The following is a 13,399-nucleotide window of genomic DNA, read 5'->3' on the forward strand; positions in this document are numbered from 1 at the left end:
GCTCAGGGGGGCAGGAAGGGGCAGAGCAGGAGGAACCCGGGAGGCGGCGGCTGTGCACAGGCCACACACCTGGCGGGTGCCCACCCATCAGCAGTGTGGGGTGATGGCGGGAGACACGGACCTGGGAGAGGGCGTCTTGGTCCCAATGCCACCCCACCCTGGGGCCCATTCTGCAGGTCGGAGCATCTCCCAAGAACAAGTGTACTCACCTTCCTCCCAGAGCCGACGTGGATCTTCCCAGAAGCTGCTTTGAAAGGTGAACGGCTGAGGGCACCAGATGCCCCTCCGTCCTTCCCACCCGGGCACCCAGGTAGGGCCGACCACCAGCGCCCCGCCGCCCCCAGGAATGAGACACAGGCCGCGGGCTCGCCGCCGGTCGACACCCAGCTGTTGTAGTGTAGCTTGGTTTTATTTATGTCCACAAATATTTCCAAAAATTACAAAATACTCGAATGGAGAGAGCACAGAAGTCGCGATCTCTGGTGTCTACGCTGCTCACACGTTAGCTCACGGCAAACTACTCCTATGTACATTAGCTTCAGACAGACGCGGCGCGGGACGCCCCACTCTGGCCGCTGTGGAGAAACCTGAAGCGCCACCTTGACAACATTGAACGAGATACATACAAAACACAGAAAAGCAAAACCCAACTTCAAACGAAAGGAGGGAAAACCCAAAGGAAACCCGGGGGCCGGGCTTCAAAGCCCGAGAGGGCCCGGCCCCGGCGGCAGCTGACCTGGCCGGGCCCCGGGCTGCAGGAATCAGTGCTTCCCCGCGGGTGGGGGACCGAGGCCGACAGACCCGCCTTCCACAGCTTTCCACACGGACTCAAAGCACGAAACGCCCTCTTCTTTGGACAAACGGGTGCCGGGAGGAGAGGAGGGGCCTGACTGAGGAGGGGGGCAGGTACAGGAGGCTGGGCAGCGGGAGCCGCAGAAGGGCGGCCCCCAGGAACAACGCCCCTGCCGACCAGCCACCAGCATGATGACAAGGAGTCCATTTGAGCTTGTCTCCCCTACACGGAGCTAAATTTAAGGCAGAAATGGAATGAAAGAAAACTAAAGAAAAAAACTACAAACATTTTCAACAAATAAAACAATCCTCTATCTGTCCCAGTGAAAGCAAAGGGTTACTGGGGGTGGGCAATGCCCAATGCAGGGTGAACCGGGAGCCCAGATCAGCGCTGACACCTGGGCTTCTGGGGCCCAGTGCCCGCTCCCTTCCTACCCAGTGGCTCAGGTCCTGGACGTATGTCACGTCCCCTGACCCACAGACACCCTCTTGTCTGACAGTTCTGGGACGTGGCCGCCACACGCAACGGCAGAAACAGCCCTCGGAGTCGGAGGGAAGAGGCCTCACATCTGGCGGGAGCAGGTGCAGACAGCCGTCTCCCCCGCGGCCCGCAGACAGCCGAGGGGCCTCTGCAGCGTCGCCCGAGCCCCAGTGGCCCCTCCCAGGAAGCCCGCCTTCCCTTCCCTGGGTGCGGCTGCCACTCCAGCTCCCACTGCGGGAGGAAGGGTGGACACAAATGGTATCCCAGCCTGACACGGTCACCACGCTCCTGGCAGACACAGGCCACCACCCACAGCCGTGCCAACAGCGAGGCCTCCTCTCCCGGGCTGTGGCTGAGGACATACGCGAGGGCAGATCGCTAACAGGTCCCTGCGGCCACACACCTGCCGAGTGACTTATAGGGACGCACTTGGGAGAATGCTTATGCCATCGTCAGAGTGAGAAGGGCAGTCCAGACAGAACAATCAGACATGTGCGCCCAGAAACCTGTCAGATCTGCAACCACACACACGGAAACATGTGCTTTCTCTCCGCAGACACAGGACGGTGGACATTTAACCCCTGCGCTCCTGGTGCAACGACAGGAGATTGCATCCAGCAGGTGTCTGCACCGCTGGCCACGCACAAGCCAGGGACAGACAGAAGTGGAAAACCACAGCAGCAAAACAAAAGCCATTTGTAATATCGTCCCTGCAAAGCCCTGGATGCTCACTGCTGCGACCGGACCCAGTCCCAAGCTTTTGCCCATTTGTAATTAGTAACGCCCATCTGTTCCCTTTAATTAAAGGGATAATTATATATAACTTTTTATTAAAAAATCAACTCTGTACTCTGTCAATAGCCGATAGGAATTCACAATTAGTGACATGGCTGGAAAAAATAGATCGGAACAGTAGTTTGTGGAAGGAAAAAAAAGAGGCTGTCTAAAATTATTTACAGATGTAAAAAGCCGTGCTGCAGGACTTTCTCAAATTATGAAGATTTCCAACAATGTAGTAAAATAAAAGATTCTTCAAAAATTATAGCTCTTGGATTCCAAACTCAGATGCCGCCTCTATCTGCAACCCCGCGGGTTTTGGCACACGTGACCGAGTGTGTCTGCACGCACAGTGAGGGTGTGACTGGGTTCTAGCACCTACTGAGAAGTCGAGGAAGGGAAGGAGACGAAAGCCGAACCCCAAGACTGCTGGGTAGTTTCTGAATGCTCAGTCCGGTCCAGGACTCACTAGGTTTCTGGGGGCTGTCATGCAGGGAGACCCGAACCAGCCGCAGGGAATCCTGTCTACTAACACACACTATATGCGGATACATTTCAGGTGTGGGCTTTAAATATATAAAGACATCTTTAGGCGATATTCCTTCGCTTTGCAGCTCCTATCGCATGTAAAAAGTCCCGGTTAACCCCGGACCTGGGCTTCCGCAGCCAGAGAGCAGTAAATAACCTACAACTGCTTGTCGCCTTCTTTCTTCAGCCGACTGGAAGAGAAGAGAGGAGGGCGCCTTCAGCACCGGGCGGGGCTCCCGGGAGGCCAGCCCGCCCCACCCCCAAGAAGGCTCTCTGGGGGTCCCCTCCAGGGCCACGGACAGGACCCCATGTAGCCAGGGGAGGAGCGCCGTGGGATCAGCCAGGAGGGGCGGCCCTCAGGCTGGGGCAGTGGCCCGCAGGGGGTAGTTGGGAGCCCGGCCAGCCGGCCCCTCCCCCCTCACCTGTAATAATCTTCCTGACTTGGTAGGTGGCTGCCATGCATGTGGGGGTGTGCGTGCAGCCACTGCTGCTCCATGGCCAGTCTCTGTAGCTCGGCTGACTGGGCGTGCATGGCCTGCAGCTGGTGGGCAGCTGACATGGGGGGTGGGATGGCCCCAGGCAGGTCTCGGGGGTAGGGGGTGCCTGCCAAACACAAAGTCTCCTGAGCAGACAGTCCAGGGGGAAGACCAAGACAAGGCCGAGGCTGCAAGGAGATCGGGAGGCCCCTGGGGAGGGGTGCCCGAGTGCTGCCCCTCCTCCTCTCCCTCCTCCTCCTCCTCCTCCCCACAGAGGAGGCCTCAGCCTAGTGCTGCTTCTTCAGAGGCCGCCTTCAGCCGCAGATTTAAACGCGGAGCCTCTGTTATTCCTTCATTCCCACTGTTCCCATCTAGGTTCCTGTTACACACGTGCAGCCCCCCCACCGAGGAGACATGTATTGAACACTTAATCCAAGGAATGACTGGGCCCTGGGGCCAGACCACTAACCCACGCCTCCCCGGGCCCCGCCTGCCCCAGGTGCATTCTTACCAAAAACGGGGTGACGAAGCATCTCGTGCTCATGGGGGGGCTGTCCAAGCAGAGGGTTGGGGAGGGTGCCAGGGGGATAGGGGAAGCGAGCCAGGTGAGGGCCAGCAGTCAGGGGGTCCACCAGCGGGTGCACGGGGCCTGCTGAACCTGAAAGAAGGGGCAGAAGTCCAGACACAGAGGCGCAGGGCTTTCCGACGCTCCTCACCCCGGCTGGAACCAGGGGCGTCCTCCTCACCACCAGGACCAGTGACCCTGACCCAGAGGGACCGGCCTCCGGTCCCCCCACATGCCCGTAGTTGAGCTCCAGAAAGAGAAGTGCAAGTGCAGAGCGGACTGTGAGCACCCCCGCAGTCCCATCCCCCAATCCGTTCTGCTGAGGACCGGACCAGCAGAGCCGCCTGGCTGACCGCCCTCGCCGGTACCCCTCGTCCAGGCTGCCTGTACTGAGGCCGAAGGCGCCAGCAGACTGCTGTGGGCTCGCCTTTCTGCAGGTCCTCGCTCACTCCCCCAAGTTCTCCTTCTGCCTAGAGATGCCCTCTCCGATGCCTCCCCCTATGCCAGCTTCCTTTTTATAATGGCAGCACCGCCCACCGGCCTGTTCTCTCTCCCTGGCTCACTCTTCTCCAGAACACTGACACCTCCCACAGCCAGGTTCGCCCAGAGGCCTCCCGGCCTGGGACAGTGGACGTGGACGGGCCTGGCCAGCCCCTACCCCTGCGCCTGGCTCACCACAGTGCCCAGCAAACACTGGCCGATGACTGTACGGCTGCCTCCCATCCCACAGCGCCAGGCCGTCTGCTGGTTCCACTGGGCTAAAAGGCCCACGCTGGGGGGCGTGACACTTCCAGGTGTCAGGGCCACAGGGCAAATGTGACAGCTCCTGGGCTTCCCCGGGCCCATCTGTCAGGGCTGGGAACACGGCGAGGAAGCCAGGCGCAGCCCTCCCTCCCCGGCTCCCGCTCTATCAGCCGCCCTGCTCCCTGGCACGGAGGTCAGCCCATGAGGAAGTCCCTCCGCCACAGCCCTGGTCCCAGGGAGCGGGCACACCGCCCACTCCAGAGCAGGGTCAGGGCCCCTCCCCCATCTGCCTGGTCTGCAGAGCTTCGGAGGGCATAGGGCTCCAGCTGTGCCCGTCTGCCTCAAACCGGCCTGCACCCCAAGCTGGCCAGGCAGGCACTCACTGCCAGAGTGAGCTGGGCTGGGCAGCCTGGCTGGTGCCGGAGCCGAAGAGGGTGGACGATGCTTCTTAGGCTCTCCCTCCATAACCACCGACAGTCTGCCTTTCTGGGGTCCCCCCGGGAGCCACCCACGGTGCCCTCTCGGCAGCCCGGCACCCACCTTGGTGCAGGGGGTCCTGCTGGTGGAGGTGGAGGTGCGAGTGGATGTGTGAGTGCTGGTGATGGTGGGGGGTCACGTTGAACATCTGCAGCCGGGCCAGAGGGTCACTGGTCAGCGATGCCATCCGCTCGGCGTGAATGCGCTCGGCCGCCAGTCTGTCGGGGTAGCTCATCTCGGGCCGCAGCTGGGGGCCCGCCAGGGCCAGCCTCTCCCTCTCCAGGGGGTTCAGGCCCGGGTGGAAGGAGGCGAAAGGGTGGGGGCCCGCAGTGGGGGGGATGGTGAGGGCGCTGTGCCGGGCGAAGTGCTCCATGGGGTTGGTGGCCGGATGCAGGGGGTCCAGCTCGGGGGGCTTCACCTCGAAGCCCGGCTTCATCCGCTCCCGCAGCTCCCGCTCCCGGATCTCCCGCTCCCGGATCTCGCGCTCCCGCAGCTCCCGCTCGCGGATGGTGGGGTCCACGTTGTAGAGGCCGGGCATGTGGTAGGCCAGCAGCGGGTCGGTGGGGTTGAGGGGCATGTAGAAGGGGTGGTTGCGGTTGGTGGGCGACATGACGTGGGGCCGGGCGTACTCGCTCAGAGTCCGGAGGGCAGGGGTGTCCGGCCCGATGTAGGGGGGCACGGCGGCAATGGTGGTTGGCGGCGGCTCGAAGGACGGCCGCATGTGGCTGGGACCACCGAGCTGGGGGTCGCTGAGGCGGCCTTCGTGTGCCGAGCTGGACGCCTTCTGCTGAGGACAAGGCGGGTGGGGGAGACAGGTTGCCTAGTGTCCTTGGGAGGTGAGCTCTGCCCGGTGGCCACCCTGCACTGACCTCGGTCCCTCCACCCCAACAGCCAGCGGCCTCAGGCACGGCCTGGGACAGGATCTGGCCCAGCCCCTGGGACGATCTCCTCTGTGCCGTAGCTCCCTGTGGACCCTCCCATGCAGTGCCTTGTCTCAGTGCCCGCCCTGCACACACAGCCGCCCGCCCGCCCGGACTGAGCACTCACGGCCACTCGCTCAGCCTCCCGCTCGCGCTCCCGCTCCCGCTCGCGCTCCTTCTCCTTCTCCTTCTCCCGCTCCCGCTCCTCGCGCGCTTTCTGCTCGGCCTCCCGTTTGGCCTTCTCGATGGCCTCCTCCCGCTTCTTGGCCAGCTTGGAGCCCGCCAGAGGCATGAAGTACAGGTCTGCCCGTGCGCACGAGTTGTAGCCCCGGTCCAGGTGTTTGTAGAACCTGAAAAGGCCACGGCTGCCATCGGGGCCTGCCCAGGGTGAGGCCAGCCCAGGGCCGCCCAGTTCCCCGAGACCATACCTGGCTGACTGGCTGGCGTGGCTGGGCGTGTCCACCACAGTGGGCTCGGGGGACGGGCTCCTCGGCGGTGGAGGGGGGCTCTCGGGCTCCTCGGCTTCGTCCAGAGCCTCTTCCTTGATCTGGACAGTGGGCAGCGGGCAGGCTGCCCCCACAGGCGTGCTGCCTCCGGAAGAGACGGCAGCAGAGCAGGGTGGCTGGGCCGACGGGCCAGGTCCCGCGAGTGGAGTGGAAGTGGAGGGGCAGGACGGAGGAGTGATGGGAGGAGGGCCTCCGGGGACAAAGGGGTGCTGAGCGAATGAGGGCTGCGGGGGCGCCTGATGGAGGCCTGCAGGGGGGTGGGCGGCAGCAGCAGGGGGCAGGCTCTGGCTCTGGGTCAGCACAGGAGGCTGGGCGGGGGAGGAGGGCAGAGGCTGGCTCTGAGGCATGAGCTGCAGTGGCGGGGGGTGTGCTGAAGGGGGGTGGTGTGTCGACAGGGAGCTCAGGGGCTTCAGTGCTGGAGGGGGCGGGAGGTTGGCATTCATGGAGAAGGGGGAGGGCCCTGAGAGGTGAGGGGGGTGCTTGTGGGCCTGTGGTGCTGGCAGCTGGGGGATGGGTGTGGTGGGTGGGGGCTTGATGTGAGGCATGGCCAAGGGCGCGGGCGGCAGGGGCTGCTCCCTTGGGGGCTGCTGGGCCTGCAGCACTGACTGAGAAGCCGGCGGCTGCAGGGAGGGGGGAGGGTGAGCTGCTGCCTGGGAGGCCTGGGGCGGGAGGCCGAAGGGCTGAGGGGGGCCTGGGTGCTGCAGCAGGGGCCCGGCCTGCAGGCTGTGGGGGCCGGGTGGGCCCTGGCTGTGCAGGGGAGGCTGGGGGTGAGGCGGGGCGGAGGTCTGGCCAGCAGGCACGGTCAGAGGCTGCAGCGGGGGGTGCGGGGAGGGCAGCCGCTGTGGGTGCAGAGCAGGTGCCTGCTGGATATGGGCATGGGAAGCAGCACCGGGTGGAGCCTGGCTGGAGGGCTGGGAGGCTGAGGGGGAGCCCTGTGCAGGAACGGCAGAGGGTGCGGGCCCCGGTGTGGGGAGCTGGGGAGCTCCTGCGGAGGGAGCCGGAGCAGCTCCGCTGGGCGCCGGCAGGGCTGGGGGCTGGGCCTGCAGGGTCTGCTGCTGCGCAGAGGAGTCCGAGTCGCTCTCATTGTCCTGGGGGCTGGGGATGCTGGGGGACGTGCTACGATTGTCCTGGTCGATGTCTTTGGGGTCGCTGCTGCCCTCGTCGTTGACACTGCGGCTGTCAGAGCTCTCCCCCTCGCCTTCGGACGGCGAGTTGGGCCGGCTGATCTCCTAAGGCGAGAGGCGAGGAGGGCGCTCTAGCCTGCCCCGCGTGGCCAGAGCCCGGCACACGCACAGCAGGCAGCAAGCCTGGCCAAGGACCAGCAGGCCGCCCCAGGAGACTAGCCGCCAGCTGGAGGCCCACCTGGGTTTTGGTCTTCTTGGAGCTGGTCCGCTCGGCCTCCTCTGTGTCCGAGGTCACCTTCTCCCGCTGGCGCTTGGTGCTCTTCAGGGGTGACGAGGCTCCCTCCTTCACCTTCTGCAGCGGGCGAGGCACAGGAGGGTCAGCAGAGGGTCTCGCCAGCCTCGGGGCCAGACCTAACACCCCGCCCCAGTGGAGCTCTATCTCAGAAGAAAGCTCTGGAAGAGGAGAGCAGAGCCAGGCGGGAACAGGTCTCTCCCATACCCCCTGTGTCTCCCGCCCCGAGGCCTTGGGAGCCCCGAAGGTCAGTGCTGGAGTGGAGCTGGACCCCCTCTCCGGCCCAGGCTGCAGCCCAGCAGGACAGTGCTGTCCTGGGAGGCTCCATGATGAGCTGTGGCCCGTGTCGGAGGGAGCTGAGCGATCAGTGGCCCCGAGAGGGTGGCCAGGGCCCGCCCGCCCACGCCGTACCTTGGCCAGCTTCTTCACCGTCTCCGCTTTGCTGTCGTTGCTGGAGGTGCTGGCTGCGCTGGGGGAGTTGCGGCCACTGGAGCGGATGTCTTCATTGGTGGGCGAGGCGCGACCATCGGGGCTGGCTGGCTGCTTCTTCCGTCCGCTGCGCAGTGTAGACATCTGTCCCCAAACCCGAGGCTGTGAGACTGGGCCAGCACACCCGCAGGGGCACCGAGAACAGACCCCGCGGCTGGTCCCGTGCCAAACGCCAGCCCCTGGCCAACAGGCACGTGGCTGTCCCTCACGGACAGGGTCCACATGGAGCGAAGGGAGGGGGGCGAGTGGGTGGGCTCAGGGGAAGAGCAATTCTCAGCTTCAACCCGAGGCCCTCGCCTCCGGGCCTCGGTCAGTGGGGACAGTCCACTCCGCCACGCCCTCCGAAGGACAGTTACACGGAGCCAGCTCTCCGTACCGCGCCTGTGCTTTCCATGTACCTGCCCAGCCCAACCCAACAAGCACCTGCTGCTCCCGTCCGCCAGGGGGGTGACCCAGAGACACGAGCTGTCAGAGAGCGCGGCTCAGGGGAAGGTGGAGGTGCCACCCGCTTCCTAAAAGGCTCGGCCTGGGAAAACCCTGGCTCTCAGAGGTGCCGGCTACATTTCCAACCTGGACAACAGTCTCTTTGTGGAAGGAGGAGGCTCTGCTGTGAGTAGAAACATGTACCTCAATGTTCCCCAAACTGGATCAAACATTAATAAAAAATTTTTAAAGCCAGCAAGTTTCAAATAGCAGAGCTCTGCCCCCAGAGGAGACCGGCCGAGACCCACGGCCACACCGACTCCCCAAGGGAGGAGTGGGGGCGGGAAGGGGCACTCCCAGCCCCACGGGAAAGCTGGGCCTCTGGGCACACCGCTTCCTGGGAAGCCGCCCGGACTCACCGAGCCTCGACTCCGCCGCGTCCTCATGCTATGCTTCCCGCTGAGCCCATCGTCCTCCTCTTTGACGGGTTTGAACATGAAGGGCGGAGGGTCCACGGGCTTCTCGATGGGCGGGAGCTCGCCGTACTTCTTGAAGTGGATGCGGCAGTCGGTGCAGAGCAGGATGTTCTCCCGGCCGCCGTGGTGCCAGTCTTTGGAGGCTGTGAGGGAGGCGGGAGGGGCCAAGCCTCAAACACCAGTGTCCTTGGGCTCAGCCAGCCCGGTGCCATGACAACCGCGCAGCGTTGGGCTCGGCAGACCCCCGGCACTCTGCTCAGGTGCGGGGCCGCCTGCTCTCCCAGACGAGAGCACCTCAGGAACCCTCCCCCTAATGTTGGGGTACCCAGGAGGAGTGACAACAGTTGCCCTGACCCCAACCATACCCACTGATCAGCATTCTGTACTGACTTCCCGGGGGGCAGGGGGTAGCCCTGAAGCACAACCCAAGGCCAATGTCAAAGCCCCACTCACTGGTGCTGAAGCAATGGCGGCAGGCGTACCCCTTCAGCTCCTGCTCGCTGTCCTCACTGTCAAAGTCGTCCTCACTGGCCGAGCTCAGGTCCACTGGGCATGGCAGGCACACAACAGGGTGAGGGTTGGGGACCGTCACACTCGGCCTGCCCAGGCTCTGAGCCACAGGCCGAGTGCCCAGCAGGCTGAGGCAGGACCCTCTGGGTTTCTCAGAGCCAGTCATCAGGACCAAGTACTGCGTGTGAGGGGCGTACCCAGCGCCTGCCCTGCTGGATTGCTGGGGGCTGGTGTCGCACCTGAAGCCTGGGTGGCAGGCACCCACAACCGGTGAGTCTGATCAGGGTGAAGAGCCCCGTGGTGCCTTCCTGACACACGCAGACCGAGGACCTGCCTCTGGCCAGTGCCACCCGCCACCCGCCAGCCCTGGGTGACCGGTGGCTTCTTGTTTGCATGTGCAACTTCAGTGACCCCTGGAGGCCTGTGCCTGGACGCTCTCTATTGCTGATCCTAGAGGTCAGGGTTAGTAGTGTGGGCTTCACTGTCATACTGCACAGCACCCTGGGCCAAGAGGAAGAGCGTGGTGTGCAGGAGGACAAGAACGAGTGTTAGCCACCACAACCCAGTGCAATGAGCACTCACGTGGCACGCCGTCTGCGGAGCAACCTCCTGAAGCTACCACAGCCCTCAGGCCACGGCCAAGACTTAGTTTTGGAAGAAATTAAAACGATGCGGCATTTACTAGAAACATTTAAATGGCGGGTAATCTGTAAAAGGCTCTACCACATCCTGAGTGCCGCTCAGGCCAGGCTGTGTGCCAGCACACACGTGCACGTGTGCACACGGCTCCCAGGTCCTCGGCTGCAGCCGCACGGGGACGGGACGCCTGTGCATGCAGACCCAGAGTGGGACACGGCGTGTGAAAAGCCCCACTTACAGAATTCACTAGAGGGGGGTCTGGAAGGTGTGTTGACAGGCGTGGACGCAGTGCGGGTCTTGATCCTCCTGAACACGGCCTGCCTGCGGTGGCGGCGGTGGGCCCGGGAGCTGGCTGCCTCGGGGGTCTTCTTCCAGTAGTAGTAGAAGGTGATCAGCTCCCCCTGTGGAGAGAGGGGCTGCTGGGAGGGCGGGGACGGAGGGACCTGGCGTTCCCCGCCCCCTCTGCTGGGAGCAGCAGCTGGGCCCTGACAGCTATCTCTGCTGGAGACGCAAACCAGGAACAGTTTGCTCCTGGGGCTGACAGAGGCTTGCTCACAGCAGTGTGGCTGAGGTGCCCAAAGGCTGGGCGAACAGGGCCTGTCACCTCCGCCCAGGAGAGCAGACCCCCTAGACGGCAGGAAGAGCCACTCACTCGACAAGGATTCTGCATGCCTACGAAATGCCAGGTGCCGCCTGTTCTAAACACCTCAGGTGCATCAATAATGGTTGCCCTCTAACCGTGTGTGTGTGTGTGTGTGTGTGTGTGTGTGTGTGTGTGTGTGATTCACAGCCTTCCAGTGAAATCACAGGGATAAGGAAACACCTGGGCAGACAGATGACTCCAGAAACAATCAAGGATACAACTGCGATGGTGGGCCCTCGGGCCAGGTGGGATGTCAGGAAGAACAGAAACCCTAAACCCCAAACTGCTCTCCAGCCCCAACTCTAATCTAGGCGCTCACACTGGGAGGAGCTGGCACAGAGTCCGAGGGCAATGACTGGGGCTTGACAAAGCCAGACCAAGGGAGGACAAACACAGGGTTGCTGCCGTGCAGACGCAATGCCACATGCCACAAGGTCAGTCTTCAAGGCAAAGAGAGCTGCTGTTCCCCGGCCCAGCAGAAAGAGCCCAGGCACCTTCTAGAACACCGCACTTTGGCCCTCCAAGCCCAGGGCAGCAGGCCTACCCACAAAGACAGGTGAATGGCACTCTGCTAACAAAGGACCGATTTCTTTAAATAAAAAATCCCAAGATAAAATACCTTTAACTTAAAACACACACACACACACACACACACACGCACGCACACACAAAAACCACACAACCAGGGAAGGAAGTGAGAGAGCCAAGATCACATTGATTTCCTCTAATTAAATACCTAAATGTTGTACAAAGTCAATTAACCTGGCAGACAACGGTATCCTAGGACGTCACACCCTGGGGGACACCGCCCTGGGGGGGCGTCACCCGAGCACCAGTGCAGCCACCAAAGGCTTACTGCCTGTGAATGGAGGAGCCGAGAAAGAGAAGAGTGTCCTCCGGAGCTGAGAGCTGGATCAGCGCAGGGAAGACTGAAAAAGACAGCAGCGCGGAAGCCATGTAAGCCATGCACGCACGCGATAGGTGCCCATTGGACGAGGTTTCATTAAAAACACCCCAGCAGATGGAAACAAGACGGCAGCAGCTGGCAGGGAGGCGGGCAGACTTTGGGTGGGAAAACGGCTTCTGTAAAGCAGGCGAATGTGCTCGGCACTCACTCTCAGGAGCCGGGGCCTGTGCCCGGGCACATCCTGAGGACCCGGTGTCACCAGAGCCTCAGAGGTCAGCACAGGCACACGGCACGTCTTTCTCGGAGTGTGTGGGTGTGCTTCCTTCCAAATACCACTCAGCACTGCCCGTGACTGCCCATATTTAGCAATGAAGTCTGACCCAAGGCCATGGAGACCAGGAGCCAGCCTCTTTGGTTCCATGAGAAGGTAACTGCGCTTGAATTTCCGATCTGTCTGTCTGTCATGCTATTCCACAAACGCAGGCTGATTGTCCCTGTGGTGACTGAGCATCCGGAGCCCTAGGGCCATGATACCAGAGCCTCGTGGCTCCTGCCTTCCCACCTGGAATGCCAGTATCTACACTGATCTTCGTGTGGGCTGGTTGGAGGGAACAAACTCATAAATCCACTAGGAGAGTAAGAGACAGGTACCGACAGGAAACTGATCTGACTCAGGTTTTCTTATGAAAAGACACAGAACAGACGCCAAGGCAGCTGACTGTCACTCTTCACATCAGCTGCCGGAGTGGCGTGCTCATCAGCTCAGAAGGGCAGCCGGCGCAGAAAACCAGAGCCCAACCCTGAGGGAGGGTAGAATGGGGAGACCCAAGGTGGTTCCTTCCGCCTCTCCCTAGGGCCAGGGGGGTTAGGGGCCTGGAATCTGAGAGGAAGTGTGAAGCTCTAGGAGACGGAAGGAATTAAAAATGGGAGAGAAAATCAGGTGGAGGGGTGCCGCAGTCTGCCTTCAAGGCTGTTAAGAAGCAGCCAGCCTGACACTGGTGCACAGTAGTGGTCTAGGATGCAATACTGCCCCACATGGGGACCAGGGATTACTTCTATTTCTCAAGAACGAATGTTTTGAAAAAATAAATGGCTTAAAAGATGGCATAGCCCTAACTGGTTTGGCTCATTGGACAGAGTGTCGGCCTGCAGACTAAAGGATCCCAGGTTCGATTCTAGTCAAGGGTATGCACCTTAGCTGCAGGCACATTCCCAGTAGGGGGTGTGCAGGAGGCAGCTGATCCATGTTTCTCTCTGTCCCTCTCCCTTCCTCTCTGTAAAAAAAAAAATAATAATAATAAAATAAAAAATAAATAAAACATATTTTAAAAATAAAATAAAATAAATAAAGGACGGCATAACGTGCAGGTTAAAAGAGGGGGAGCCAGAGTTCAGCAAGGCTCTGCGGCTGGCCTGATGCTGGACCCCAGACAGAAAAAGGCTCAGGAAAGCTCAGTTCACAACTTCCAACCTTTAGTAACGCACCATGTCCTCCTCCTCTGGCCCGTGAGAAAATGAGGACGTGGGGAAAAACCAGGGTTGAAATAAACATCAACTTTTTGCCACCTTTTAAGTAACAGCTCTTTAAGAAGAACGTGAGCAGAAAGGATTCCATCATCGGAGGAACAAG

The 13,399-nt window shown here is 61.5% G+C and overlaps 1 protein-coding gene across 3 annotated transcripts in view; it reads right to left on the reverse strand.

The window, feature by feature from the left end:
* Positions 1-390: 390 nt before the first annotated feature.
* Positions 391-13,399, reverse strand: part of RERE (arginine-glutamic acid dipeptide repeats) — a 357,124-nt gene continuing 344,115 nt past the window's right edge. For 2 of the 3 annotated variants that reach the window (XM_036460929.2, XM_036460931.2), the window contains 11 exons: positions 10,458-10,620; positions 9,524-9,616; positions 9,014-9,213; positions 8,094-8,255; positions 7,629-7,742; positions 6,189-7,495; positions 5,888-6,110; positions 4,904-5,627; positions 3,566-3,712; positions 3,001-3,181; positions 391-2,769 (listed from right to left, as the gene is read on the reverse strand). In XM_036460929.2, coding sequence (XP_036316822.1) covers positions 2,736-2,769; positions 3,001-3,181; positions 3,566-3,712; positions 4,904-5,627; positions 5,888-6,110; positions 6,189-7,495; positions 7,629-7,742; positions 8,094-8,255; positions 9,014-9,213; positions 9,524-9,616; positions 10,458-10,620 — 3,348 coding nt within the window. In that variant the 3' untranslated portion in view covers positions 391-2,735. The remainder of the gene's footprint in view (positions 2,770-3,000; positions 3,182-3,565; positions 3,713-4,903; positions 5,628-5,887; positions 6,111-6,188; positions 7,496-7,628; positions 7,743-8,093; positions 8,256-9,013; positions 9,214-9,523; positions 9,617-10,457; positions 10,621-13,399) is intronic. The other variant, XM_036460930.2, reaches the window with a different exon arrangement.

The sequence above is a fragment of the Pipistrellus kuhlii genome, unplaced genomic scaffold (genome assembly GCF_014108245.1).
Source record: "Pipistrellus kuhlii isolate mPipKuh1 unplaced genomic scaffold, mPipKuh1.p scaffold_m20_p_34, whole genome shotgun sequence".
In the NCBI taxonomy this organism is placed as follows: Eukaryota; Metazoa; Chordata; class Mammalia; order Chiroptera; family Vespertilionidae; genus Pipistrellus; species Pipistrellus kuhlii.